We start from the raw sequence: 26,950 nt of genomic DNA, 5'->3' as shown, positions 1-26,950 counted from the left end.
TCCTATCACTTCTATTCCTCTGCTTGCATATTGTACATTGTCGGCAATATGTCTTCTTACTGGGAAATTCATTATTCCCGAGGTAGATTTTCAGCCTCTACTCACTATCTGGTTAAAACTGGTCTTTTAACAGACGTTGGATTGTTCTGACCCTTCTAACTTTCATTTGTTGATTTGCAGATTAGCACTCTTGCAAGTTTATGGTTCATTTCATTATTTTTATCCATTTTTGCTACTGGCATACTAGAAATGCGATGGAGCAAAACCGTATTTTGGAGGGGATCAGATCGGCTTGCTTGACATCGCATTGGGTGGTTTGTCAGCGATTATCAAAGTCCTCGAGAAGGCTACCGATAGCGTTTTATAGATCCAGAGAAAATGCCATTGCTGAGTGCATGGATGGATCGATTCTGTAAATTCGATGGACTGAAAGAAGTGATGCTTGATTTTGCCGATTTTGCTTGTATGAAGTTGGCTTATGCCTGTGGAAGTAACCATATAAAGTTTGATCTGGTCAGGAACTCTGCACCCTGCAGAATCCATTCAAAAGGAAAAATTAATCAAATACTCACCTGCTCTGACCTGAATACAATGCTTCCTGCACTTCTGGGAAGGCTCATAAGCTGCACACATCCCTCCAATCTCTGAGCTACTTCACAACCAGCTACCACTGCTCCTAGATTGCACCCAGAAATCCTAATTTCCATTACGTTGCCAGTAGCATTTCCACTCTCCTCACCCATCGTGCTCATCTAGCAACCATTGGTAAGTAATTTGCTAAACCAAAATCTGGAAAAGTTATTTTGCCTTTTAAATTTGATTTTTTAAAATTATGCTGTTCTTAGTAAGAATGTTCCTCTTGTTATTTATTTACAGGTTCGTGTTTCCGCAGTTCTTACCAATGGCCCTTATATGCTCAATCTTGATTGTGACCATTATATAAACAACAGCAGGGCCCTTAGTGAGGCCATGTGTTTTATGATGGATCCTACTCTTGGGAAGAAAGTCTGTTATGTTCAGTTCCCTCAAAGGTTTGATGGCATTGACAGAAATGATCGATATGCTAATCACAATACAGTCTTTTTTGATGTGAGTGTTGATCAAATTGCATTGTTACAGACTTGCATTTGCGTATGCTGCTTTATGCGCTTTTGAAACTAAAATATTGTACTGGATTGTTTGCAGATCAATTTGAAGGGTTTGGATGGGATACAGGGGCCTGCCTGTTTATGTGGGCACAGGGTGCGTTTTCAACAGGCAAGCCCTCTATGGTTATGAGCCTCCTCACAAAGGTAAGATCCATTTTTCAAGCTGTTGTGGACTTAGAAAGAAGAGCAGAAAATCAAACAAGAAGTACAACGACACAAAAAAATTAGACAGGCCAACTGATTCAACTGTCCCCATATTCAGTAGTCTGGAAGACATAGAAGGAGGTGTGGAAGGTAAATGCCAATTTCTAAACAGTTTCTTAAGCTACTAGATGCCACATTTTTATATTTGCCTCTGCCTTACATATTTCACTGTTTGCTAACTATACACAGGATTTGATGATGAAAAATCCCCGCTGGTGTTCCAAAAAAGCTTGGACAAAAAATTTGGTCAATCCCTTGTCTTTGTGGCATCCACTCAAATGGAGAATAGCGGCGTGCCACAATTTGCAACTCCTGCTGATTTATTAAAAGAAGCAATCTATGTAATCAGCTGTGGTTATGAAGACAAGTCAGATTGGGGAAAAGAGGTAAAACCATAACCACCAATTTGCGAATAATAGTGCCTATATTTGGTTCTTTGGGCCTAGCATAACTGAGATTTAATTTTTTAATGGATTGGGATTTTGTATCTTGTGCAGATTGGTTGGATATATGGTTCTGTGACAGAAGATATTTTGACTCGCTTTAAAATGCACTCTCGTGGTTGGCGATCAATATACTGTATGCCTCCTCGCCCTGCATTCAAGGGATCTGCTCCAATTAATCTTTCTGATCGTCTGAACCAAGTTCTGCGATGGGCTTTGGGCTCTGTGGAAATTCTTCTTAGCAGGCATTTTCCAATTTGGTATGGTTATACGGGAAGGCTCAAATGGTTGGAGAGGCTGGCATATATAAACACCACTGTTTATCCTATCACTTCTATTCCTCTGCTTGCATATTGTACATTGCCGGCAATATGTCTTCTTATTGGGAAATTCATTATTCCCGAGGTAGATTTTTAGCCTCTACTCACTATCTGGTTAAAAACTGGTCTTTTAACAGACGTTGGATTGTTCTGACCCTTCTAACTTTCATTTGTTGATTTGCAGATTAGCACTCTTGCAAGTTTATGGTTCATTTAATTATTTTTATCCATTTTTGCTACTGGCATACTAGAAATGCGATGGAGCAAAACCGTATTTTGGAGGGGATCAGATCGGCTTGCTTGACATCGCATTGGGTGGTTTGTCAGCGATTATCAAAGTCCTCGAGAAGGCTACCGATAGCGTTTTATAGATCCAGAGAAAATGCCATTGCTGAGTGCATGGATGGATCGATTCTGTAAATTCGATGGACTGAAAGAAGTGATGCTTGATTTTGCCGATTTTGCTTGTATGAAGTTGGCTTATGCCTGTGGAAGTAACCATATAAAGCTTGATCTGGTCAGGAACTCTGCACCCTGCAGAATCCATTCAAAAGGAAAAATTAATCAAATACTCACCTGCTCTGACCTGAATACAATGCTTCCTGCACTTTTGGGAAGGCTCATAAGCTGCACACATCCCTCCAATCTCTGAGCTACTTCACAACCAGCTACCACTGCTCCTAGATTGCACCCAGAAATCCTAATTTCCATTACGTTGCCAGTAGCATTTCCACTCTCCTCACCCATCGTGCTCATCTAGCAACCATTGGTAAGTAATTTGCTAAACCAAAATCTGGAAAAGTTATTTTGCCTTTTAAATTTGATTTTTTAAAATTATGCTGTTCTTAGTAAGAATGTTCCTCTTGTTATTTATTTACAGGTTCGTGTTTCCGCAGTTCTTACCAATGGCCCTTATATGCTCAATCTTGATTGTGACCATTATATAAACAACAGCAGGGCCCTTAGTGAGGCCATGTGTTTATGATGGATCCTACTCTTGGGAAGAAAGTCTGTTATGTTCAGTTCCCTCAAAGGTTTGATGGCATTGACAGAAATGATCGATATGCTAATCACAATACAGTCTTTTTGATGTGAGTGTTGATCAAATTGCATTGTTACAGACTTGCATTTGCGTATGCTGCTTTATGCGCTTTTGAAACTAAAATATTGTACTGGATTGTTTGCAGATCAATTTGAAGGGTTTGGATGGGATACAGGGCCTGTTTATGTGGGCACAGGGTGTGTTTTCAACAGGCAAGCCCTCTATGGTTATGAGCCTCCTCACAAAGGTAAGATCCATTTTTCAAGCTGTTGTGGACCTAGAAAGAAGAGCAGAAAATCAAGCAAGTACAACGACACAAAAAAATTAGACAGGCCAACTGATTCAACTGTCCCCATACTCAGTAGTCTGGAAGACATAGAAGGAGGTGTGGAAGGTAAATGCCAATTTCTAAACAGTTTCTTAAGCTACTAGATGCCACATTTTTATATTTGCCTCTGCCTTACATATTTCACTGTTTGCTAACTATACACAGGATTTGATGATGAAAAATCCCCGCTGGTGTTCCAAAAAAGCTTGGACAAAAAAATTGGTCAATCCCTTGTCTTTGTGGCATCCACTCAAATGGAGAATAGCGGCGTGCCACAATCTGCAACTCCTGCTGATTTATTAAAAGAAGCAATCCATGTAATCAGCTATGGTTATGAAGACAAGTCAGATTGGGGAAAAGAGGTAAAACCATAACCACCAATTTGCGAATAATAGTGCCTATGTTTGGTTCTTTGGGCCTAGCATAACTGAGATTTAATTTTTTAATGGATTGGGATTTGTATCTTGTGCAGATTGGTTGGATATATGGTTCTGTGACAGAAGATATTTTGACTCGCTTTAAAATGCAGTCTCGTGGTTGGCGATCAATATACTGTATGCCTCCTTGCCCTGCATTCAAGGGATTTGCTCCAATTAATCTTTCTGATCGTCTGAACCAAGTTCTGCGATGGGCTTTGGGCTCTGTGGAAATTCTTCTTAGCAGGCATTTTCCAATTTGGTATGGTTATACGGGAAGGCTCAAATGGTTGGAGAGGCTGGCATATATAAACACCACTGTTTATCCTATCACTTCTATTCCTCTGCTTGCATATTGTACATTGCCGGCAATATGTCTTCTCACTGGGAAATTCATTATTCCGAGGTAGATTTTTAGCCTCTACTCACTATCTGGTTAAAAACTGGTCTTTTTAACAGACGTTGGATTGTTCTGACCCTTCTAACTTTCATTTGTTGATTTGCAGATTAGCGCTCTTGCAAGTTTATGGTTCATTTCATTATTTTTATCCATTTTTGCTACTGGCATACTAGAAATGCGATGGAGCAAAACCGTATTTTGGAGGGGATCAGATCGGCTTGCTTGACATCGCATTGGGTGGTTTGTCAGCGATTATCAAAGTCCTCGAGAAGGCTACCGATAGCGTTTTATAGATCCAGAGAAAATGCCATTGCTGAGTGCATGGATGGATCGATTCTGTAAATTCGATGGACTGAAAGAAGTGATGCTTGATTTTGCCGATTTTGCTTGTATGAAGTTGGCTTATGCCTGTGGAAGTAACCATATAAAGCTTGATCTGGTCAGGAACTCTGCACCCTGCAGAATCCATTCAAAAGGAAAAATTAATCAAATACTCACCTGCTCTGACCTGAATACAATGCTTCCTGCACTTCTGGGAAGGCTCATAAGCTGCACACATCCCTCCAATCTCTGAGCTACTTCACAACCAGCTACCACTGCTCCTAGATTGCACCCAGAAATCCTAATTTCCATTACGTTGCCAGTAGCATTTCCACTCTCCTCACCCATCGTGCTCATCTAGAAACCATTGGTAAGTAATTTGCTAAACCAAAATCTGGAAAAGTTATTTTGCCTTTTAAATTTGATTTTTTAAAATTATGCTGTTCTTAGTAAGAATGTTCCTCTTGTTATTTATTTACAGGTTCGTGTTTCCGCAGTTCTTACCAATGGCCCTTATATGCTCAATCTTGATTGTGACCATTATATAAACAACAGCAGGGCCCTTCGTGAGGCCATGTGTTTTATGATGGATCCTACTCTTGGGAAGAAAGTCTGTTATGTTCAGTTCCCTCAAAGGTTTGATGGCATCGACAGAAATGATCGATATGCTAATCACAATACAGTCTTTTTTGATGTGAGTGTTGATCAAATTGCATTGTTACAGACTTGCATTTGCGTATGCTGCTTTATGCGCTTTTGAAACTAAAATATTGTACTGGATTGTTTGCAGATCAATTTGAAGGGTTTGGATGGGATACAGGGGCCTGTTTATGTGGGCACAGGGTGCGTTTTCAACAGGCAAGCCCTCTATGGTTATGAGCCTCCTCACAAAGGTAAGATCCATTTTTCAAGCTGTTGTGGACCTAGAAAGAAGAGCAGAAAATCAAACAAGAAGTACAACGACACAAAAAAATTAGACAGGCCAACTGATTCAACTGTCCCCATATTCAGTAGTCTGGAAGACATAGAAGGAGGTGTGGAAGGTAAATGCCAATTTCTAAACAGTTTCTTAAGCTACTAGATGCCACATTTTTATATTTGCCTCTGCCTTACATATTTCACTGTTTGCTAACTATACACAGGATTTGATGATGAAAAATCCCCGCTGGTGTTCCAAAAAAGCTTGGACAAAAAATTTGGTCAATCCCTTGTCTTTGTGGCATCCACTCAAATGGAGAATAGCGGCGTGCCACAATCTGCAACTCCTGCTGATTTATTAAAAGAAGCAATCCATGTAATCAGCTGTGGTTATGAAGACAAGTCAGATTGGGGAAAAGAGGTAAAACCATAACCACCAATTTGCGAATAATAGTGCCTATATTTGGTTCTTTGGGCCTAGCATAACTGAGATTTAATTTTTTAATGGATTGGGATTTTGTATCTTGTGCAGATTGGTTGGATATATGGTTCTGTGACAGAAGATATTTTGACTCGCTTTAAAATGCACTCTCATGGTTGGCGATCAATATACTGTATGCCTCCTCGCCCTGCATTCAAGGGATCTGCTCCAATTAATCTTTCTGATCGTCTGAACCAAGTTCTGCGATGGGCTTTGGGCTCTGTGGAAATTCTTCTTAGCAGGCATTTTCCAATTTGGTATGGTTATACGGGAAGGCTCAAATGGTTGGAGAGGTTGGCATATATAAACACCACTGTTTATCCTATCACTTCTATTCCTCTGCTTGCATATTGTACATTGCCGGCAATATGTCTTCTTACTGGGAAATTCATTATTCCCGAGGTAGATTTTTAGCCTCTACTCACTATCTGGTTAAAAACTGGTCTTTTAACAGACGTTGGATTGTTCTGACCCTCCTAACTTTCATTTGTTGATTTGCAGATTAGCACTCTTGCAAGTTTATGGTTCATTTCATTATTTTTATCCATTTTTGCTACTGGCATACTAGAAATGCGATGGAGCAAAACCGTATTTTGGAGGGGATCAGATCGGCTTGCTTGACATCGCATTGGGTGGTTTGTCAGCGATTATCAAAGTCCTCGAGAAGGCTACCGATAGCGTTTTATAGATCCAGAGAAAATGCCATTGCTGAGTGCATGGATGGATCGATTCTGTAAATTCGATGGACTGAAAGAAGTGATGCTTGATTTTGCCGATTTTGCTTGTATGAAGTTGGCTTATGCCTGTGGAAGTAACCATATAAAGCTTGATCTGGTCAGGAACTCTGCACCCTGCAGAATCCATTCAAAAGGAAAAATTAATCAAATACTCACCTGCTCTGACCTGAATACAATGCTTCCTGCACTTCTGGGAAGGCTCATAAGCTGCACACATCCCTCCAATCTCTGAGCTACTTCACAACCAGCTACCACTGCTCCTAGATTGCACCCAAAAATCCTAATTTCCATTACGTTGCCAGTAGCATTTCCACTCTCCTCACCCATCGTGCTCATCTAGCAACCATTGGTAAGTAATTTGCTAAACCAAAATCTGGAAAAGTTATTTTGCCTTTTAAATTTGATTTTTTAAAATTATGCTGTTCTTAGTAAGAATGTTCCTCTTGTTATTTATTTACAGGTTCGTGTTTCCGCAGTTCTTACCAATGGCCCTTATATGCTCAATCTTGCTTGTGACCATTATATTAACAACAGCAGGGCCCTTAGTGAGGCCATGTGTTTTATGATGGATCCTACTCTTGGGAAGAAAGTCTGTTATGTTCAGTTCCCTCAAAGGTTTGATGGCATTGACAGAAATGATTGATATGCTAATCACAATACAGTCTTTTTTGATGTGAGTGTTGATCAAATTGCATTGTTACAGACTTGCATTTGCGTATGCTGCTTTATGCGCTTTTGAAACTAAAATATTGTACTGGATTGTTTGCAGATCAATTTGAAGGGTTTGGATGGGATACAGGGGCCTGTTTATGTGGGCACAGGGTGCGTTTTCAACAGGCAAGCCCTCTATGGTTATGAGCCTCCTCACAAAGGTAAGATCCATTTTTCAAGCTGTTGTGGACCTAGAAAGAAGAGCAGAAAATCAAACAAGAAGTACAACGACACAAAAAAATTAGACAGGCCAACTGATTCAACTGTCCCCATATTCAGTAGTCTGGAAGACATAGAAGGAGGTGTGGAAGGTAAATGCCAATTTCTAAACAGTTTCTTAAGCTACTAGATGCCACATTTTTATATTTGCCTCTGCCTTACATATTTCACTGTTTGCTAACTATACACAGGATTTGATGATGAAAAATCCCCGTTGGTGTTCCAAAAAAGCTTGGACAAAAAATTTGGTCAATCCCTTGTCTTTGTGGCATCCACTCAAATGGAGAATAGCGGCGTGCCACAATCTGCAACTCCTGCTGATTTATTAAAAGAAGCAATCCATGTAATCAGCTGTGGTTATGAAGACAAGTCAGATTGGGGAAAAGAGGTAAAACCATAACCACCAATTTGCGAATAATAGTGCCTATATTTGGTTCTTTGGGCCTAGCATAACTGAGATTTAATTTTTTAATGGATTGGGATTTTGTATCTTGTGCAGATTGGTTGGATATATGGTTCTGTGACAGAAGATATTTTGACTCGCTTTAAAATGCACTCTCGTGGTTGGCGATCAATATACTGTATGCCTCCTTGCCCTGCATTCAAGGGATCTGCTCCAATTAATCTTTCTGATCGTCTGAACCAAGTTCTGCGATGGGCTTTGGGCTCTGTGGAAATTCTTCTTAGCAGGCATTTTCCAATTTGGTATGGTTATACGGGAAGGCTCAAATGGTTGGAGAGGCTGGCATATATAAACACCACTGTTTATCCTATCACTTCTATTCCTCTGCTTGCATATTGTACATTGCCGGCAATATGTCTTCTTACTGGGAAATTCATTATTCCCGAGGTAGATTTTTAGCCTCTACTCACTATCTGGTTAAAACTGGTCTTTTAACAGACGTTGGATTGTTCTGACCCTTCTAACTTTGATTTGTGGATTTGCAGATTAGCACTCTTGCAAGTTTATGGTTCATTTCATTATTTTTATCCATTTTTGCTACTGGCATACTAGAAATGCGATGGAGCGGGGTTGGCATTGATGAATGGTGGAGGAATGAGCAGTTCTGGGTGATTGGAGGTGTGTCTGCTCATCTCTTTGCAGTCATTCAAGGATTACTAAAGGTCCTTGCTGGCGTTGACACAAACTTCACTGTTACCTCAAAAACTTCAGATGAAGGTGGTGATTTTGCAGAGTTGTATATGATCAAATGGACTGCTCTCCTTATCCCCCCAACCACTTTGCTTATAATTAACATTGTAGGTGTGGTGGCGGGCATCTCATATGCTATGGGTACCGGTTATAGATCATGGGGTCCCCTGTTTGGTAAACTCTTTTTTGCTTTTTGGGTGATTGGATCAAAGGACCAGACCTACAACAGTGTGGCATCAATTGCTAAGTGGCCCAAACATCCATTTGCTGGTCAACCATGTCTATTCCAAAATTAATTTGTGATTCGGAAAGGCTTCTCTGACATCGAAGATCTATACCGCTCAGAGGGCTTGAGCATTCTATTACAGCTTTTTCAGGATTTGATAATTCTCTTACCTAATTTGATGGGATGCTGTTGGCATGTAGATGCAGTGTTCTTGATATTTCTCGTCATTTGTTCTCTAGGGCATTTTTCTTGGCACTTGTGATCCTTCGTTTTGGTGATAAGTCACCAAGTAAGATCCACTGAAAAGACGCTGGTAACTGATGGCATTGTGATATTGAAGACAGTTGTTTGTGTACTGTGCTGATTCTGCCGAACATGGCACAATTGCAAGCTATAGTTAAGAAATTTTGACTGTAGTGTGATTCCGTATCTGAAGATAATCTGACCTCCTGTGACAACGCCCAAGAGGGTTTGTGTAATATATTCATCATAAAAAGTGTGTAGTAGTGTAGTAGTTCTCGTAGCATTGATGGTCTGTTTTCTGTAAGATTCTTTGTAACGATATAATATTTTATTCTTAGTTTACTCTTTTGAACTATTATCTCACTACATGCAATGACACAGCTGTTACTCGTAAATAATTGATGACTTTTAACTGATGCCAATCTTACTATGTTCATATTTGTGGTTAAAGGCGCTGAAGCTCTTTCATCATGTACCCTGATGGATTCTAGATTTCTATGAAGTTATTGTTCAACGGATCTTGCTACACGGCCGGTCATGAACTTATAAAACTCCTGCCATCTTTACATTTATAATAGGAAGGAGGTTGAATTGCGTTCATTCAGAAGATGAATGTCTATACTGTGCTGGGATGTTTTGTTGGATGTCTCAGCCCCTGCTATGGAGGGACGTCTTTTTATCATAAAACTAAGCGTTTTTATCATTTTTACTAAGTGATCATTTTCGGTCTGTTAATTTTCTTATAAATCATAATTCTCTTCCTTGTTATTAGGGGAATTTTTCTGGTAAAAAATGAGTCTCCCAATAAAAAAAGGTAATATCAAAATCAACTTTAAAAGAATCAGCCAGATTCAAGATGATAATGTCATTCTTCCAGGTAAACATTTTGGGAGGGGAAACCTGCAAGTGACATTTGAATAATGTCACGAAAAGAGCAGAAAATACAATGAAAATTCAATTTTTTTTTTTCCTCTTGATGTGTTACAAAAATGAATGCAAAGTGGATACTTGTCAGATACTTGTCAGTCGCAGAATTTAATTCCACACACAATGAGTTCCTACGAGTACAAGTTACATTTGAATAATGTCATGCAAAGAGCAGAAAATTAATGTCATGAAAAGAGCAGAAAATGCAATGAAAAAACTGAGGAGACTCGGTTTAGAACTTCAAAATTTTGTATTACTAACCAGGCCTTGGTGACGGATAAGCTGAGACTCCGATTTGAGTAGTCGGAAAGTTATGGAGTCCCTCTGCTTTTCGAATGCTAATCATGCCTTTAGTGACGTATAAACTGAGACTCTGGATTTGAGTAGTCGGAAAGTTATGAGTCCCTCTCGCAGAGAAGATACTTGAAAACCAGAACCAGAGTGAAGTGTTCCATCAGAAGTGTCACAGCTTCATGGTGACTCGGTTAGCTGATGCCTGTTTAGTGCATACGACGTTCCAAAGATCAGTGTTTAGGCATTGTTGAGGAGACACTAATGTGAGATTTCGAGTGGAATGAAATCATACTAGGTGAGTACATGGTAAAATAGTTTGCAAATATAGAGTTTACAAAGGTTTCCTTCCCCTTGGAACTCAACAGAAGGTTTATTAAGATGGTCACTATCCTCGGCTTAACCTACCGAAGGGAATCCAAACAAAATGCAACTAATCCTAATCCACTGGGATTTTAGAGATAAATTATGGAGTAGATAGCCATATATGTTGATGTTAGAGATAAACTATGTACTAGATAGGCATCTATGTTAGAACTGTGGTTTGGCTTGTAATGTTTGATGCTGCTAATAAGTTCTGTATTAAAAATTCAACAAACCATGTTGACTTGAACAGTCTGTGAGAGCACAAAGTGACTGTTCAAGCACAAAGTTTAAAGTTTATGTTTTCTAGTAATATAACCATGACTGTATTTTGGGAGGTGTAAGCTTTTTTTCTATTAATGTGTAGAAAATACACCAGTATTATAGTAGTAGACCACTGAATACGCACGAAGAGGGTAGTAAGTTCTTCGATATAAAGTAAGTGTGAGTTTTTCTTCTATTAATGTGCAGAAGGTACACCAGTATTATAGTAGTAGACCATTGAATATGGGGCATGGGAAAATGGGTTAGCAAAGAACACGAGCACTTCGAGATATATATATATATATAAAAGGTGCGAGCTTTGTTTGTTTATATATATATATAAATATAAAAGGTGCGAGCTTTGTTTATTTATCTGTATAAAATAAACCATTGAATACACATTTAGAATGTGGTGGCAATTTTTTCCTTTCTTTTTAATTAATATACGGGAAAATGGGTAGCAAAGAATATGAGCACTTGGGTTTATGGTAAATGATAATGAGAAAAGTGGTAATAAGCGCTTTTTAATCGCTTCGGTTTAATAAATATATATATTTTAAATAAATTTTTATATTTAATTATTTTTGGGTTTTATTTATTTTAGAATTATAATTAAAAATAATATGGATTTTTTTTAGTGATCAGGGGAATTGGTAATTGGGCTGGTTTTGTACTCGTTTGATATGGGGTTGAATCTCACTGCTACCACTATAACTTTTAGGTGTCTAGGTTGCTCCTCCTGCGAGTTAGTTAAGGGGATTTGAACTCCAATAACTTTGATCATAACACTCCGATTTATATCGGGTTGCAAGTAGAGCTGTTACTGAGGATTCATTGAAATTTAAAATAAAATAAAATTTATAAATTTAAATTTATGTTTATCTTTAAACTTTGTTATAATAATTAAAATTAAAAGGTTTATATTTGATTATTTCAAAAAACATAAAATAAAAATTTAAAATAGAAAATAATTATTATAGTGTTTGAGAATTTTTATTATGATTACTTGTATAGATGATGTTTTGAAAATTATTACGCCGTAAGGCGTTTCCCTTTGAGATGAATTGCCCCAGCCGCCTTGGTGTCCTATTGTTCACCGTGGATTTGTGGTGTTAGACGATTGAACGAATTTTGATCGTTGATGGAAAACTGAAATAAAAAAACGGGAGAGAAGGGGCAGGTAAAGCAGTTCGGTATGACTCTGAGTCCCTTCATTGTGCGCGGGTTCGCATAACACTTGCTCTTAAAGGTATCGATGAATAGTTCGCGGAAGAGAATCTCAGAGCTAAGAGCGAGCTGCTGCTGAAATCGAACCCTGTTCACAAGCTTCTCAGGAAAACCGTATTTTGGAAGGGATCAGATCGGCTTGCTTGACATCGCATTGGGTGGTTTGTCAGCGATTATCAAAGTCCTCGAGAAGGCTACCGATAGCGTTTTATAGATCCAGAGAAAATGCCATTGCTAAGTGCATGGATGGATCGATTCTGTAAATTCGATGGACTGAAAGAAGCGATGCTTGATTTTGCCAAGCAGGTGGAATTTATGTCCACTAGGAGAGCCAGTATGATCACCGCCTACAGCGAAATAGGGAAAACTTAGCACAGACAAGGCAAACTTAGCACAAACAGAGGTTATATTTGTTAAAATACGTTAAATTTAGGTAGTCGAGTCAAGTTAAATTTAGGTAGTAGCCCGATCCAGCCAAGCAGGTAGAATCTATATCCATTAGGAGAGCGAATCTTTTGGGTATGATATCACCACCCACTGCAAATTAGGGCAAACTATACCGGCCTTATAAATGGAGGACAAGCAGAGAGATTATGTTTAAGATGAGTTTATCACCTACTGTAAATTAGGGCGAACTATGCCGGCCTTATAAATGGAGGACAAGCAGAGAGATTATATTTAAGATGAGTGTTATTCATAGTCTTTGTCTTTTTATTCATTTGGTCAGATTCAACTTTTGAGTCTAGCTGTTTTATGTTAATTACTCTGAACAATGTTTTGGTGAATCTCGTTGGTACTATAGAGAGCTTTCCTGTCTTCAATGTGTATTGTCTTATTCTGAACAAGTTTTTAATGAATCTCTCCGATACTGTAGCTGTCATTCCGCTGTTCGATATGCGTTGATTACAAATGTAACAGAAACCATATTGAAAGGGAAGCGTTGATATAGAATGTAATAGAAACCAGAATGAAATGCAATTAATTTTTTGGAAAGATCCTTTATAGCTAGCATAAAGTGTTGCATAAAATACAAAACTTGTTAAGAGTAATTTTATACCGGACCTTGCTGCATTTTGGAAAACAATCCAAAATGTGAATGGTTCTCAGGACCATTTTTGGGCTCCAAATTCTGTTGTTGGTTCAATATTATGAGTTATGTCGGAACCATTTTTTTAAATAAAAAAACGCTTCTGTATTAATAAAAATTAAAGAAACAGATAGTAAATATAACATATTTCTTGATTACAGGTGGCTTCCACAGCATTCATTACCTCGCAAAAAAAAAGGGGTCTTTTTCCTCCTAGTCTTAACGTCTAGTTTTATAATCTTAATCTCTTTAGTTCACTTTTCAACCTACTTAGTTCAGAAATTTTTTATGATAAAAAAAAAACTCAAAATGTGTTCATCTTCTTACAGTGTTTATAATCCCTTTTGTCCTTCTTATCCGAGCAGTGGCATTAGCATCTAACTCTTTGAGAAGTTGATACTTCCAGCATTTAGTGGAGCCTTTAGGTTGTGCCATGTCGACGCACCTCCCAATCAAGGGTCCTGAGTAAAATACTTGATATCAATGTCTTTTATCAAATGTGTGCAATGGGGTGGGAGTTACCTAAGCACACAAGTTGAGTATGTCTCTCCCTCACCGTGATTCAGGAAGAGTCACCTGCACAAACAGGATAATTAACCAAGTAAATGCATAACCAACCTACAAAGTTGCAAAGGTATAACTAAGTTTATGTCAACTTAGAACCCTTTGTGAAAAGTAAAAAATCGTAATTGTTGGGTAAGGAAAACCTGGAAAAATGGTAGATTAATTATTAACAAGTGCAGAGTAGCCGAGACCCCAATCCATCAAAAGAAAAAAGGTGTAGTTGAAAACCTAACCTCTGACAAAAAAAACAAGGCACTGAATTAACAGAGCTCCGGTGAGGGTAGCAATGAAATAATGAAGGGTTCGGGGACAAAACCACTAATTGAGTGGAGCCTTTAGGTTGTGCCATACCGACGCACCTCCCAAACGAGGGTCCTGAGTAAAATACCTGATATCAATGTCTTCTACCCAATGTGTGCAATGGGGAGGAGTTACCTGAGCACACACGCTGAATATGTCTCTCCCTCATCGTGATTCAGGGAGAGTCACCTGCACAGACAAGGTAATTAACCAAGTAAATGCATAAAATCTCAAACAAATCGCCATTAAACTCTTAAAATGTCAAACAGGGGAGTTGTGAACTTTGAATACCTGCTAAAAGAAGCAATTCCTGTTGTTGAAACCCTCTATTGCCATGAAGTTGCAGAGCATCCAGCAAGGCAGAGCCACTTGCTCAGTTCATATCTCAAGAAAATTGTCATAAACCACTGAATGGTTTTGTCCAGTGAAAAGGGGATGAAACCCCAAAATACACACACACACACATATATATACACACATTACAAAAATGTTGAGCAAATACATAACCAACCTAAAGCATTGCAAACTTCGTTCTGCAAGGTATAACTATAGTTTATGCCAACTTAGAACCGTTTGTGAAAGGTAAGCAATCGTAACTGTAGGGTAAGGAAAACCTGGAAAAATGGTAGAATAATTATTAACAAGTGCAGAGTAGCCGAAAACCTAACCTCTGACAAAAAAAAAACAAGGGACTGAATTAACAGAGCTTCGATGAGGGTAGAAATGAAATAATGGAGGGTTCGGGGACAAAACAACTAATTGAGTGGAACCTTTAGGTTGTGCCTTGCTGACGCACCTCCCAAACGAGGGTCCTGAGTAAAATACCTGATATCAATGTCTTCTACCCAATGTCTGCAATGGGGTAGGAGTTACCTGAGCACACAAGCTGAATATGTCTCTCCCTCACCGTGATTCAGGAAGACTTACCTGCACAGACAGGGTAATTAACCAAGTAAATGCATAAACTCAAACAAATCGCCATTAAACTCTGAAAATGTCAAATAGGGAGGTTGTGCACTTTGAATACCTGCAAAAGGAAGCAATTCTAGTTGTTGAAACCCTCTATCGCCATGAAGTTGCAGAGTGTCCTAACACTAAAGCACACGACAAAATGAGGCAAAACTCTAGTACCAGGAAAGGAATTCGTTACACAACCTACTTATGTTTGCTCATGACCGTTAGATCTAGATTGATTGATCACATGACTAATGGGAGCCCAAATAATGAAATATTTTATTATTATTTTTAATAATGAAATATTTTTTAATTATTTTTAATAATGAAATATTTGTTAATGATATTATTTTAAATTTAAATTTAAATAAAATTTATATTTTCATAATATATATTTTTATACATAAAAGGTTGAAATAAAAATATTTTAATTAAAATAGAAATTAAAATATTTTTTTATTACTATTTTTTTTATTAATATTTATAGATATTTTATTTAAATTTCATATTAACATTAAAACAATTATACATGTTTAATTATTTTATTATTTATATAGAATTATGAAGGAATTATATATATTTTTTTATATTAGGTTATAAAAGATATATTTCAATACAATAAATAGTTAAAAGAATTAATTAATCTACTTCTCTCTTATCAAATAATGTAAAGATAGTTAAAAGAATTAATTAATCATTCTCAATAAAATATCTACTTTCCACTTCCTTAGGGTACGTGACTTGGAAATTATCTATTCGAAACACTAGGTGAAAGAGAAGAGCTTTTTAGCTCTGCACAGATGGTTTATCGGTTTTAATCCGCTTCGTTGCACGCCCCAAAACAATTACATTTGGCCAAAATTGCATGGCCTGCCTCTTGAGCTGTGGACCAAAGAATCTATGGAAAAAATAGGAAATGCTATTCGGCGATTCATATACGTCAATCCTAGGTGTATTGGGGCAAAAGACAAGCGGGTGGCCTGGATTCTCATAGAAAAGGAATTCAGAGGGGGTTTTCCAGAGTCTATTGATTTAACTTGGGAGCTGTCCAAAATTCAACAACGATTAGATTACTAGGGCGTCCCATTTAGGTGTTCAAATTGTCACAAAACTGGACACCTTTTTCGTAATTGTCCTCGTCGCCCTGGCGGTAAACAGAAGAAAAGGTTCCATGCTGTAAATATTCCTGTTTCGACATATGAAAGAGAAAATTCGGCATATGAATGGCCTAACACCATGGAGGTCTATCGGGCTCCAGTCATAACCAATGACGTCCTATCCTCACCGAAAGGTCGTTCCCTAGATTGATCTGCCAGTCTTCCACAATCTCGATCTGTATCTGTGGACCCTACAAATCGTAATTCTAACTATTCTGCTGATCGACCCCATTCTTCCACTGTTTCTAAGACTCCCTCGCTGTCCTTTTTTAACCTGTCGGCCAGAGTAACGGGCTTCTCCAATATTTCTCCGCCTCGTGAATTGGAACTGGACCCTGAGATTCCCCTCCCTCCTGCATCTTCTAAGCCTCCATGTATTGATCCTGTGTCCGCCCATATTCAATACATATCTTCATCGCCCCAATCCTCTTCCTCTCACATTCCACCCATCCAAAGATTCCCGTCTTCCCCCTCACTTGGTCGCTCTTTTGATATAAATAATAAATCTCCATATATAGCTCACTCCCCTAAACCTCCATCCCTTGGACATGCACTTGACGGCAAAGGTAAGGCTCCATATATCCCTATTTCCCCTCCACTATTCCCTTGAACCTCTCCCCGTAATTCTTTTGATCAGGATACTGACCTCCTTAAAAAAGCATCTTTAAAACTTCAACCATTAACTGTCCATCGACCCAATCGTTCCCCCTCGCCCAATATTAGCCCTAATTCGGCTAGAAACATAACTGTCCGCCACAAAGAGAAGCGTGGTAGTAGACACTTCCGGGGTAGGAAGGGAAGATAGGACTCGTCAACCCGGGATCTTTCCTTAATTGACATTCCTGTTACAGAAATTGCAGCTGAAGATATTCCTGATAAAAGGCCTCTTAGAGCATGTCGGCCTAATGATGTTCCCAAATGATTGACATTCTATCAATGAACATTTGGGGCCTTGGAGTTGACCCCAAATTTATGGCCCTAAAAAATCTTTTTGTCTCTTCAAAACCTAAAATGCTTCTTATACAGGAAACCATGCACGATAGCTCACAAACCATTTCTTACTTCAGGCAGATGCTACCAACATGGCATATGGTCGCTTCAAATGTTGTGGGCATGTCTGGAGGACTAGCTGTATTATGGGACCCTAAATGGATTACGGTTGCTGCTTTTCAATGTTTCGCTTGCATTCTTGTGCTGGCCCATTTCCGTGGATCCTCAGACCCCATTCACATATTGAATATTTATGCTCCATATAAAAACCGGTTCCCTTTCTGGAATTATCTTCTTTCTTCTGAACTACTTGAAATTGACTCTTTTATAATTGGTGGAGATTTTAATTACACCTTTTTTAATGACAAAATATGGGGCAATGGCAGGAAATATGATCCGATGGGGAGATTCATTTGGGAATCTATTATACAAAATAATTTTATTGATATCCTGCCTTTTGATCAGGGACCAACTTGGGACAATGGGCAATCCAACAATTCCTATCTGGCGAAAAGATTAGAAAAATTTATCTTCCATGAAAGACTGATAAAAAGATATGGGCCTCCTACAATGAACATCATACCATCTTTCATATCTGATCACCTCCCCATTTCTTTTCAATGGAAATATGTTGGACGCAGATTTGGATATCCTTTCAAGTTCAATTGTACATGGCTTGCTGATGGTCAATTCAACAAATTTATAAATGATACATGGAAGCTATCTCCCATGCAGGAAAATGACTCTTCCCGGCAATTCCTTGACTGCCTGCAATTTCTTCAAAAGGAGGTTAAAAAATGGCAAAAAGAGAAATCGGCCTCCAATAAAGGAGCTAAAGGACATATGTAGGAAACTGGAGTACTTATCTACACTTTTTAAAAATCCCTCCATGACATCCACCATCATAAAACATATATGGGATTTAGAAAGAAGAAAACAAAAGATATTATAAGAAGAAGAGGCCTCTTGGAGGCTCAAAAGTCGAGCATTATGGCTCAGAGAAGGAGATAAAAACACCAAGTTTTTTCACAGGTTTGCAAATAAGAGAAGGGAGACAAACTCTATTTGGGAGATCAAGGATGAGGAAGGAAATTCTCACTCCTCAAAGGATGCTATTTCTAGAGAAGCTGTGAAATTTTACAAAAGGGCTTACAGTGAGGATTCTGTTTGCGATATTGAGGATATTCTATGGGGAATAGACCCGTACCCCACTATGTTTGATGAAAGTCTAAACAGAGCTCTATTTGCTGAAGTTTCAGAAGAAGAATTATTGGCAACAATGAAATCATTCCAGAAGGACAAGTGCCTCGGGCTGGATGGGTGGACCATCGATTTCTTCATCCACTTCTTTGAAATATTTAAGACAAATATCCTAAAGATGGTCAAGGAAACGAGAACACAGGGTTTCATAAGCCAAAAAATATCCTCAACATATATCGCTCTAATTCCAAAGAAAAAGCTCTCCTCCACATTTTCAGATTATCGGCCAATCTCATTGTGTAACGTATTATACAAGGTCATATCAAAGATTATAGCTATTCGAATTAGAAACACTCTATCTCTACATCTGTCTCCAGAGCAACACGGGTTTCTTAAAGACATAAATATCTTAGAAGCGGTGGCTCTCACCCAAGAATGCTTACACTCAATGCATAGCAGGAAAATAGAAGTTGCTCTTTTAAAAATCGGCCTTAAAAAGGCATACGACTGTGTGAACTGGGGATTTATGCGATGCCTACTGGCTAGGATTGGCCTAGATGTCAGGTGCATTAGATGGATCATGGCCTGTGTGGTGGAAGTAAATTATACAGTCCTAATTAACGGTGTCCCAACTCCTTTCTTCAAAGCGACCAGGGGCTTACGTCAAGGTTTCTCCCTATCTCCACTCCTTTTCATTCTAGTTATGGAATCTCTGAGCCTACACATAAAGAAAGCGATCCAACAAGAGAGATACAAGCCTCTCCCCATTTGCAGGGATATATTCATGTCGCATAATCTTTTTGTTGATGATATCCTTCTGTCAGCCATACTGTACAAATCAACATGGATATGTATCTATGAAATCTTGGAGAGATTTCAAAAAGCCACCGGCATGTATATCGACGATTTAAAATCTTCATTCCATGTCGCTGATGTAAATGGAGATATAATCACATTTCTAATAGATCTTTTCAACATTAAAGCATTTCCTATCCTGAAGGGCTTCAAATATCTGGGATTCAATTTGAAACCTATGGGTTATAGATTGGCCGACTAGTCGTGGATTCCGGATCAGTTCTATAAGAAAATATCTACATGGGAATACAGGGGCTTATCAATTGGAGGTCGCACCATTCTCACACAATCCCTGCTGGTACAAATCATGGTTTCTTGGGCACACCTTTTCTATATCCCTTCATCTACTATTAACAGTTTAAACAGAATGATATCTAATTTCATATGGGGAGGACAGAAGGAGAAGATAAATATCACCTCAGCAAGCTTTCGAAGTTGACACGGCCAAAAAATATGGGAGGTTGGGGCATATTGGATTTACACTCCTTTAGAAGAGCCCTTCTATGTAAATCAATGTGGAAAGCGATTATGGGTGAATCCAACTGGAGCAAAACCATTAGAGCTAAGTACATGGATGAGCAAGACATGACATATTGGTATAGATAACGCTCCACTAGATCCACCAACGACTCATATATATGGAGAGGTTTTAAAAGATTGGAGTTGTTCTTTAGAAAAAATTTGATTTGGAAATTCCAATCCGGATCCATTATTATCATTGGATTTGATGAATTCGCAAGTGCGGGAGAAAAGATCCATATCTCCTCTCAACTTTTGAGAAATTTACACAGCAGGGGATATTTCTTTTGGGCTAGTACAATAAAAAAATGGGATGGTGCTATTCCAATCTGGAAAACTGCTACAAAAATGCAATTACCCGGTGCTCTGGAATCCCAATGGAATGCTATCACTATTTCACTGCAATCGCGTGGATTGTATCGCTCGTCCTACAGGAATTGCCTCGTTTGGAAAGGTCTCGGTGGTGCATTGACTGTATATGCAAAGCATATATATCTCCAAAATTTATTATCAGAATATGATGCATGTGATCATATTTTTCCCCCAGCATTTTGGAAACCTGGATTCCCTTTAAAAATCATTATTTTTGCTTGGCTGGTTTTTCATGACAGGAATCTCACTTGGGAGAATCTCTAGAAGCGCAAATGGTGTGGGCCTGCCATATGCCCCCTTTGTAGGTCAAATTCTAAGAATAATTTTCATATTTTCCTACAGTGTCCTCAATCCCAGTTGATTTGGCAGAACTTAACTGCTCACTTTGGTTTCGCCATCGTCAATGCTCCTTCTATATATGAGGCTTTCAAAGCATGGAGCAACATGTACTGCAAGTGGAGGCCCATTTCTTTGTTAACAATCTGGGCCATATGGAAATGGCGAAATCGAATTATTTTAGATTCCAAAAGGGAACCATTTTATAAAGTTTTCGAATCTATCCTTTGTTTATATGAAGCGCTAGCTCGGCCACGACATCCCAAAGTCGGACAAGGAAGGAATCAACAGCCCAACGATGCCTATGGATATCCCTGTGCTTTTTTTGACGGTGCTGCTCAGCATGACACATGCGCCTGTGGAGTTTATATAATCCCAGAAGAAGGACAAGCTTTTGACATACATTGGAATGGAGGACCTGGAACTAACAACAAAGCAGAAATTATGGCCATGGCTGGTCTCCTTTCTATCTCTGACTTCCTTGGCCTCAAAAACCTTCATATTTTTGGAGACTCGAAAGTCATCATCGACCATGTACTGTCTAAACATATCATAAAAAATATACATCTCTCTGGCTGGTTGAACAGGCTTGAGGCTTTGTGGTGCAACAGGAAAGACTACACAATCTCCCATATTTTCAGGGATAAAAACCGGAGAGCAGATGCTTTATCAAAACAGGGGCTATCATTGCCACAGGGTATATGGAGGATGCAGATTACAGTGGACAACACCTCCCACCAGATCCAAGTCTTTTCCATGCCGAGTACATATTTCTCTATTTTCTGAAGTCAAATCTGGTATGATTTTCTGTTTCCCCAACATTTGAATCATATTTTTGTCTTTTTTCCATATATAATCTTGGCTCAAGGGACTGATTTTCTGAATTCTATATGAACATATGTGCATTATGCAATATATTTCCTTAATACCTTTATGTAACAGATCTGATAGGGCTACATATATCCTTTCTCTCCATGTGGTTTGAACCACATTACATTTTTCATATCAGATGGTTTCCATATCAACATTGTTGTACATATCTGCTGGATGAATATAATACAACCATATAGCTTGTTTTTCGTGCTAAAAAAGTTGTTAAGCTGCTGAGTAGCTTTATTGATATATCTATTTTGTAGCTTTACTTTAAAATAATGAACAAAAACATGTTCACATAAACAAAAACAACTACATGGATAATGGATAACCTCTACATGACATTACTATTATTTACAAAATGGCCATATTCGAATAGACATAACTAATTATTTCAAGTATAACTCATTATGATCCACCCTAGCTTTCAACAATGTCCATTCACATGTTTCTATTTTTCTACACACTGCTATTATTTACAAAATATCCATATTCAAAATACACATAACTAATACTTTCAACCGTAACTCATTATCATCCACCCTTTCTTTCAACAATGTCCATTCACATGTCGCTATTCTTCCACAAACTATTATTATTTACAAAATATCCATTTTCAGAATACACATAACTAACTATTGCAATTGTAACTCATTATCATCCACCCTTGCTTTCAACAATGTCCATTCACATGTCCCTATTCTTCCCCACTCTATGCCTTACGGCGTTTCCTTTGCAGCATAAGATGCAAATGCTAGTTATAAAATACTAAATGCTATATTTTTTATTATTTGATTCATATAATTCATTGGTGGATTCTAACTATCCTATAGATGGAATTCTTGGTCCTACACATGTAAAGAATTAATGACATTTGTTGAGAATGGAATTCCTCACATTTCAGAAATAGAGTTTATAATATTTGGTAATTTCACATTTTAGAAATAGAGTTTATAATATTTGGTTACTCTGAAAGATTAGTTTTTCATATCTTATATAATTATGAATATTTTTTAAATATAAAATATTATTTGAGTGGATTTCTTTTAAAAAAAAAAATCTCTTTCTTGTAAGATATAGATTTGAATTTGAAACGGTAGAATATATACTCATTGGTAATATAAATAATGAAATTGTTATGTAGAAGCAATCTTTTGTTTACAAACAAGAGGGTCTCATACAATAACTTGATGTTTGGCTATACTAGAATATCAAAATTAGATTATTGCTATTATTATTATTATTATTTTAAACCATTGTGAATGAGTAACTTGTTGGAGTAATTTGGGCTATAAACCACAATGAAATTAATTTAAATATATTTTTTTCAAAACTTTAAAAATAAACTAAGTTTATTTTGTAAATTTTATAGAGAAAATGAAATACAATATCAAGGACATGCAGTGCTTCATATGTTTTTATGGCTATATCATTATTTAAATGCAATTTATGTGAGGAAAGTATGGAAGAAGGGTGCCTCATGAAGATGCTATTACTCCTATACAAAGTTGAAACTGTGTCAAGCAAAAGTCTAGCAATAAATATTTAAGGAATGAAAAGCACAAGGAAGAAGGATAATGCTTTTCACCACATAGTCTCATGCATAATATTCTACTTTCATTTGGTGTCTAGCTGCCTTTAGTTTTCCACTTTCATCGATTATGTACGTTTTTCAATGCTCTAAAATGGAAAGTTGTGGGTTCATCATCTAAAGATGAGCTCCCAATAATGTAGAGGAGGCTCTGCTTTGGGTACAGGAAAACTATGTAATGACATTTTGTTTTACGTTATGAATGGGTACCTCTCAATTCCAAATTTAAATGCTATGCTTTTTATTATTTGATTAATATAATTCATCGGTTGATTCTAACAATCCTATAGCTAGAATTCTTGGTCCTCCCCATCTAAAGAATTAATGACATTTGTTGAGTATGGAATTCCTCACATTTCAGAAATAGCCTTTATAATATTTGGTTATTCTGAAAAATTAGATCTTTGGAATAATGGATATTTTATTTATTAATTTTAATTAATATAGGGTGGTTTTTTTTTATATTTGGTATAATAATGAATATTTTTTAAATATAAAGTATAATTTGAGTGGACTTATTTATTAAAAAAAATCTTTTTCTGGTAAGATATAGATTTGAATTTGAAACGGTAGAATATATACTTATTGGTAATATAAATAATGAAATTGTTATGTAGAAGCAATTTTTTGTTTACAAACAAGAGGGCCTCATACAATAACTTGATGTTTGGCTATACTAGAATATCAAAATTAGATTATTGTTATTATTATTTTTATTTTAAACCATTGTGAATGGGTAACTTGTTGGAGTAATTTGGGCTATAAACCACAATTAAATTAATTTAAATATATATTTTTCAAAACTTTTAAAATAAACTAAGTTTATTTTGTAACGATTTTATAGAGAAAATGAAATACAATATCAAAGACATGCAATGCTTCATATGTTTTTATGGTTATACCATTATTTAAATGCAATTTATGTGAGGAAAGTATGGAAGAAGGGGGCCTCATGAAGATGCCATTACTCCTATATAATGTTTGAATTGTGTCAAGCAAAAGTCTAGCAATAAATATTTAAGGAATGAAAAACACAAGGAAGAAGGATAATGCTTTTCACCACATAGTCTCATGCATAATATTCTACTTTCATTTGGTGTCTAGTTGCCTTTAGTTTTCCACTTTTCTAATTTGTATGTCTACTTGTCCCTCAAATCTGTACATATTTTATTCTCTAACCCATTTCTAAAAGATGTGGAATAAGAATTGATCTTTGGAGGAGTCATCATCAACTTCATTAATTAAAGCATCTGAGCCATCTTGCTCAACATCTTTTCTCGTTATATAACTGGAGTCATTCTGATATGCAATGTGCATGTTTTCACTAATTGGGGTTAGATCTCAAAAAGGTATTGGGTATAATAGTAGAGTTTGGATAACATAATGATGTCTTAATTTACATCCCTTGACCTAATGGGGGGTCAACACTAAAAAAATTGTGCACTATGAATGTTGGTTGATCAAGTCATTTGGTATCCAACTAAAACCCATTTTCCTTTGAAGTTCTACAACACAAACTACCCTAACAAAGTGATGCCTACAACAAGGAAAACACATGTACTTGCTAGATGAAGTACATGTCCACTTGCAAGTAGTAGACATTTTCATCTAGTTAGCATCATTGTTGAAGTTTCATTGACTTATGACTAATGTGCCTCCAAGTACAATGTAAACGTGGAATCATTGTATTGGTGTACAAGGTAGGTTGATCATGTTAGTTTACTTAAAATATAGATCTTAGGGTATTAGGATATATGTAGCTAAATGTATATCCTTTACATAGATCAACATTGGTTGACATAATGATTGGGCCAATACTTTATGAAATCGCATTATGAAGCACCATCAAATTATCTTGGCAATTAAAGTAACATAGTCAATATATTACTCACACTCACCCATCAATATAACCCAATGTTTTTTACTGATCCCAAATAGACTTATATTTGATGCAACGTCAACCAATATATATTTAGACCCAAGCTAAGAAGCATTGTAAAAAATATATTGTAGATTAAACTATTGTTAACCACCTTTATGAGGGTCAATAAACATTCATAAGAAGTGACTTGCAACCAACCACTTCCTCAACTATATGCAAGTTTCCAAAAAATGTTTTAGAGGGGTACCCCAAATGGGTTATCAAATGGCACCAACTATTAGGGGATACATTGGTGTGGGTTAGATATCACCCTAGAGCTAGATATTTTAGGGCATGCAATGGTTAGGATTCTAATTAAACATAATTTTGAAATAAATAAAATTCATCTCTAAGAAACCAAACTCTAATACAAGTAAAATTAAACAAGGAATGACCTATCTATTGACTACCCTAGGTACCTACCTTAAGTATACAAAAGTTGTGTCTAAATATAGTTTCAGTGAAACAATTCATGTAACAGTTGAGTGGGTAGAACCTTCATCATAGTTCTTTTCAATATGATGTCATAATTCAACTAGTCTCTTAAAACATGACAATAGTTCATGTGATGATTCTTGGGAAACCACAGAAATTCCAAACTCCTTTCAAATATCAAATTAGTTGATGTGATAGCTATGGAATGTTGATGCATAACTTTTTTCTTATCCACTCATTGGTTCAACCCCTTTACATATTTCTTGACATATAGTTTCTTAAAATCAAACCCATAGCAATCAATCCCACCTAATACATTGAGCTCCCTACATAAGATCCAATATATATGTTCATTTCCTTCATCATCTTCATGTTTTTGCATATTGTGTGAATATTAGAAGAAGAATGTGCTTCTTCCCCATTAAAGATTAAATCCTCACACTCCATGTAGTCTAAGGATGCAATTCCTAATTCTCTCTCCATTTCTTCATTGAGATATCTTCCTCATCAAATCCATACCAAGAGAACTTCACCAGAGGACTAGGTTCATCATGTGGAATTATTTATCATCTTCAAATGTGGATAAAGGTTTAAGAAATAGTATCTCATATCATCGAAATAGGAAATGAAATTAATGGGCAAAGAATTGTACCCAACAATTACAACCCCTTGCAAAGTCAATATCAATAAAGGAATTAAATAATTCTCATTAGACATTGTATACACCTAGAGAAATTAACAAGTCGAACATGATATCCAATTGATTCAAACTCAGTTCTTGTGAACATGGGAAATTGTAGCCATGGTGTAGAAGGAACATAGCTTCAATTATTTAGGTTGACAAAAGGATCCAAACAAGGTATACTAGCATTTGCAGCAAAAGGGTGCAAATACATGCCAATAGAAGTGTAGATGAATGTAGAGTGATGCAAAGGTAGCGTTTTAGGAAACAAGGATGTGGAAGGCATGAGGAATTAGGAGGCTAGGGGTGGGGTGGAATGGGAAGGAATTGGTAAAGTAGAGGGTTGCAAGTAGGACATGGGTGGGTTATCTAAATCTAGTGAGTTTGTCCCGATAATCAGATGCCTTCATAGAAGCACCGAGGATATAGAGATAACCACAAGCTAATAGGGAAGACAATGAATCAAGCAAGTAAAAACTTAGAAATTAAATTTGTTGAATCAATGAGACTAAAGCGGAAGAAGACATAGATGGAAATGTTGACATGCACCATATTGCATTGGTTTTCTATAATTATGCTTTGCTCAATCCATGAGCTCATCACTAAGAGGTGTTTTAGGGTTTCTTTTACCATCTAAATATATATATACAATAACATTTGAAATAGAATGGTTTCTAATGTCTAATTGGAGGTCAGGGATTGACTGGTCAAAGGCATTCATAGGTTGGGTAT

The 26,950-nt window shown here is 37.1% G+C and overlaps 4 protein-coding genes across 8 annotated transcripts in view; all 4 read left to right on the top strand.

Moving 5' to 3' along the window:
• Positions 1–23,409, top strand: part of LOC149261374 (uncharacterized) — a 29,338-nt gene extending 5,929 nt beyond the window's left edge. Inside the window, exon 4 of the mRNA XM_089422101.1 lies at positions 23,329–23,409. The gene's annotated coding sequence lies outside the window, so the exon portion shown is untranslated. The remainder of the gene's footprint in view (positions 1–23,328) is intronic.
• LOC149261377 (putative cellulose synthase A catalytic subunit 2 [UDP-forming]) lies at positions 306–3,192 on the top strand. Of its 2 annotated transcripts, none has more exons than XM_089422113.1 (7): positions 306–765; positions 877–1,089; positions 1,186–1,442; positions 1,542–1,738; positions 1,850–2,200; positions 2,300–2,884; positions 2,996–3,192. In XM_089422113.1, the coding sequence occupies exons 3-6, from the start codon at positions 1,205–1,207 to the stop codon at positions 2,330–2,332; spliced, it is 819 nt and encodes a 272-aa protein (XP_089278239.1). In that variant the 5' UTR covers positions 306–765; positions 877–1,089; positions 1,186–1,204; the 3' UTR covers positions 2,333–2,884; positions 2,996–3,192. The 2 variants fall into 2 exon arrangements, with proteins under 2 accessions (XP_089278239.1, XP_089278235.1); XM_089422109.1 differs by having other exon boundaries at positions 2,367–2,884; positions 2,996–3,189.
• LOC149261376 (cellulose synthase A catalytic subunit 3 [UDP-forming]-like) lies at positions 2,498–4,474 on the top strand. Its single transcript, XM_089368822.1, has 6 exons — positions 2,498–2,632; positions 2,996–3,047; positions 3,237–3,551; positions 3,651–3,847; positions 3,958–4,307; positions 4,408–4,474. Exons 1-6 carry the CDS (start codon positions 2,498–2,500, stop codon positions 4,472–4,474), a joined length of 1,116 nt encoding a protein of 371 aa, XP_089224948.1.
• LOC149261375 (cellulose synthase A catalytic subunit 3 [UDP-forming]-like) lies at positions 4,395–9,676 on the top strand. 4 transcript variants are annotated; one of them, XM_089422075.1, is made up of 8 exons: positions 4,395–4,992; positions 5,120–5,316; positions 5,413–5,665; positions 5,765–5,961; positions 6,073–6,423; positions 6,523–7,107; positions 7,219–7,431; positions 7,528–7,780. In XM_089422075.1, exons 2-6 carry the CDS (start codon positions 5,140–5,142, stop codon positions 6,640–6,642), a joined length of 1,098 nt encoding a protein of 365 aa, XP_089278201.1. In that variant the 5' UTR covers positions 4,395–4,992; positions 5,120–5,139; the 3' UTR covers positions 6,643–7,107; positions 7,219–7,431; positions 7,528–7,780. The 4 variants fall into 4 exon arrangements, with proteins under 4 accessions (XP_089278201.1, XP_089278205.1, XP_089278199.1 ...); XM_089422079.1 differs by having other exon boundaries at positions 5,104–5,316; positions 7,219–7,373; XM_089422073.1 differs by having other exon boundaries at positions 5,104–5,316.
• Positions 23,410–26,950: the final 3,541 nt, after the last annotated feature.

This window comes from Pinus tabuliformis, chromosome 6 (genome assembly GCF_031772625.1).
Source record: "Pinus tabuliformis cultivar Carrire ecotype Pingquan chromosome 6, CPIR1, whole genome shotgun sequence".
Classification (NCBI taxonomy): domain Eukaryota; kingdom Viridiplantae; phylum Streptophyta; class Pinopsida; order Pinales; family Pinaceae; genus Pinus; species Pinus tabuliformis.
The sequence above is the reverse complement of the archived record's forward strand: the minus strand, read 5'-3'. Positions and strand labels throughout refer to the sequence as shown.

Bases quoted from the DNA above. Each gene is read 5' to 3' on its own strand.
- LOC149261377 (XM_089422109.1), top strand. From the start codon at position 1,205: ATGGGATACAGGGGCCTGCCTGTTTATGTGGGCACAGGGTGCGTTTTC. The intron at 1,443-1,541 runs GTAAATGCCAAT...AACTATACACAG, and splicing joins CATAGAAGGAGGTGTGGAAG to GATTTGATGATGAAAAATCC. The intron at 2,201-2,366 runs GTAGATTTTTAG...CTGGCATACTAG, and splicing joins GGAAATTCATTATTCCCGAG to AAATGCGATGGAGCAAAACC.
- LOC149261376 (XM_089368822.1), top strand. From the start codon at position 2,498: ATGCCATTGCTGAGTGCATGGATGGATCGATTCTGTAAATTCGATGGA. The intron at 3,048-3,236 runs GTGACCATTATA...GCATTGTTACAG, and splicing joins TTATATGCTCAATCTTGATT to ACTTGCATTTGCGTATGCTG. The intron at 3,552-3,650 runs GTAAATGCCAAT...AACTATACACAG, and splicing joins CATAGAAGGAGGTGTGGAAG to GATTTGATGATGAAAAATCC.
- LOC149261375 (XM_089422075.1), top strand. From the start codon at position 5,140: ATGCTCAATCTTGATTGTGACCATTATATAAACAACAGCAGGGCCCTT. The intron at 5,962-6,072 runs GTAAAACCATAA...TATCTTGTGCAG, and splicing joins AGTCAGATTGGGGAAAAGAG to ATTGGTTGGATATATGGTTC. The intron at 6,424-6,522 runs GTAGATTTTTAG...GTTGATTTGCAG, and splicing joins GGAAATTCATTATTCCCGAG to ATTAGCACTCTTGCAAGTTT.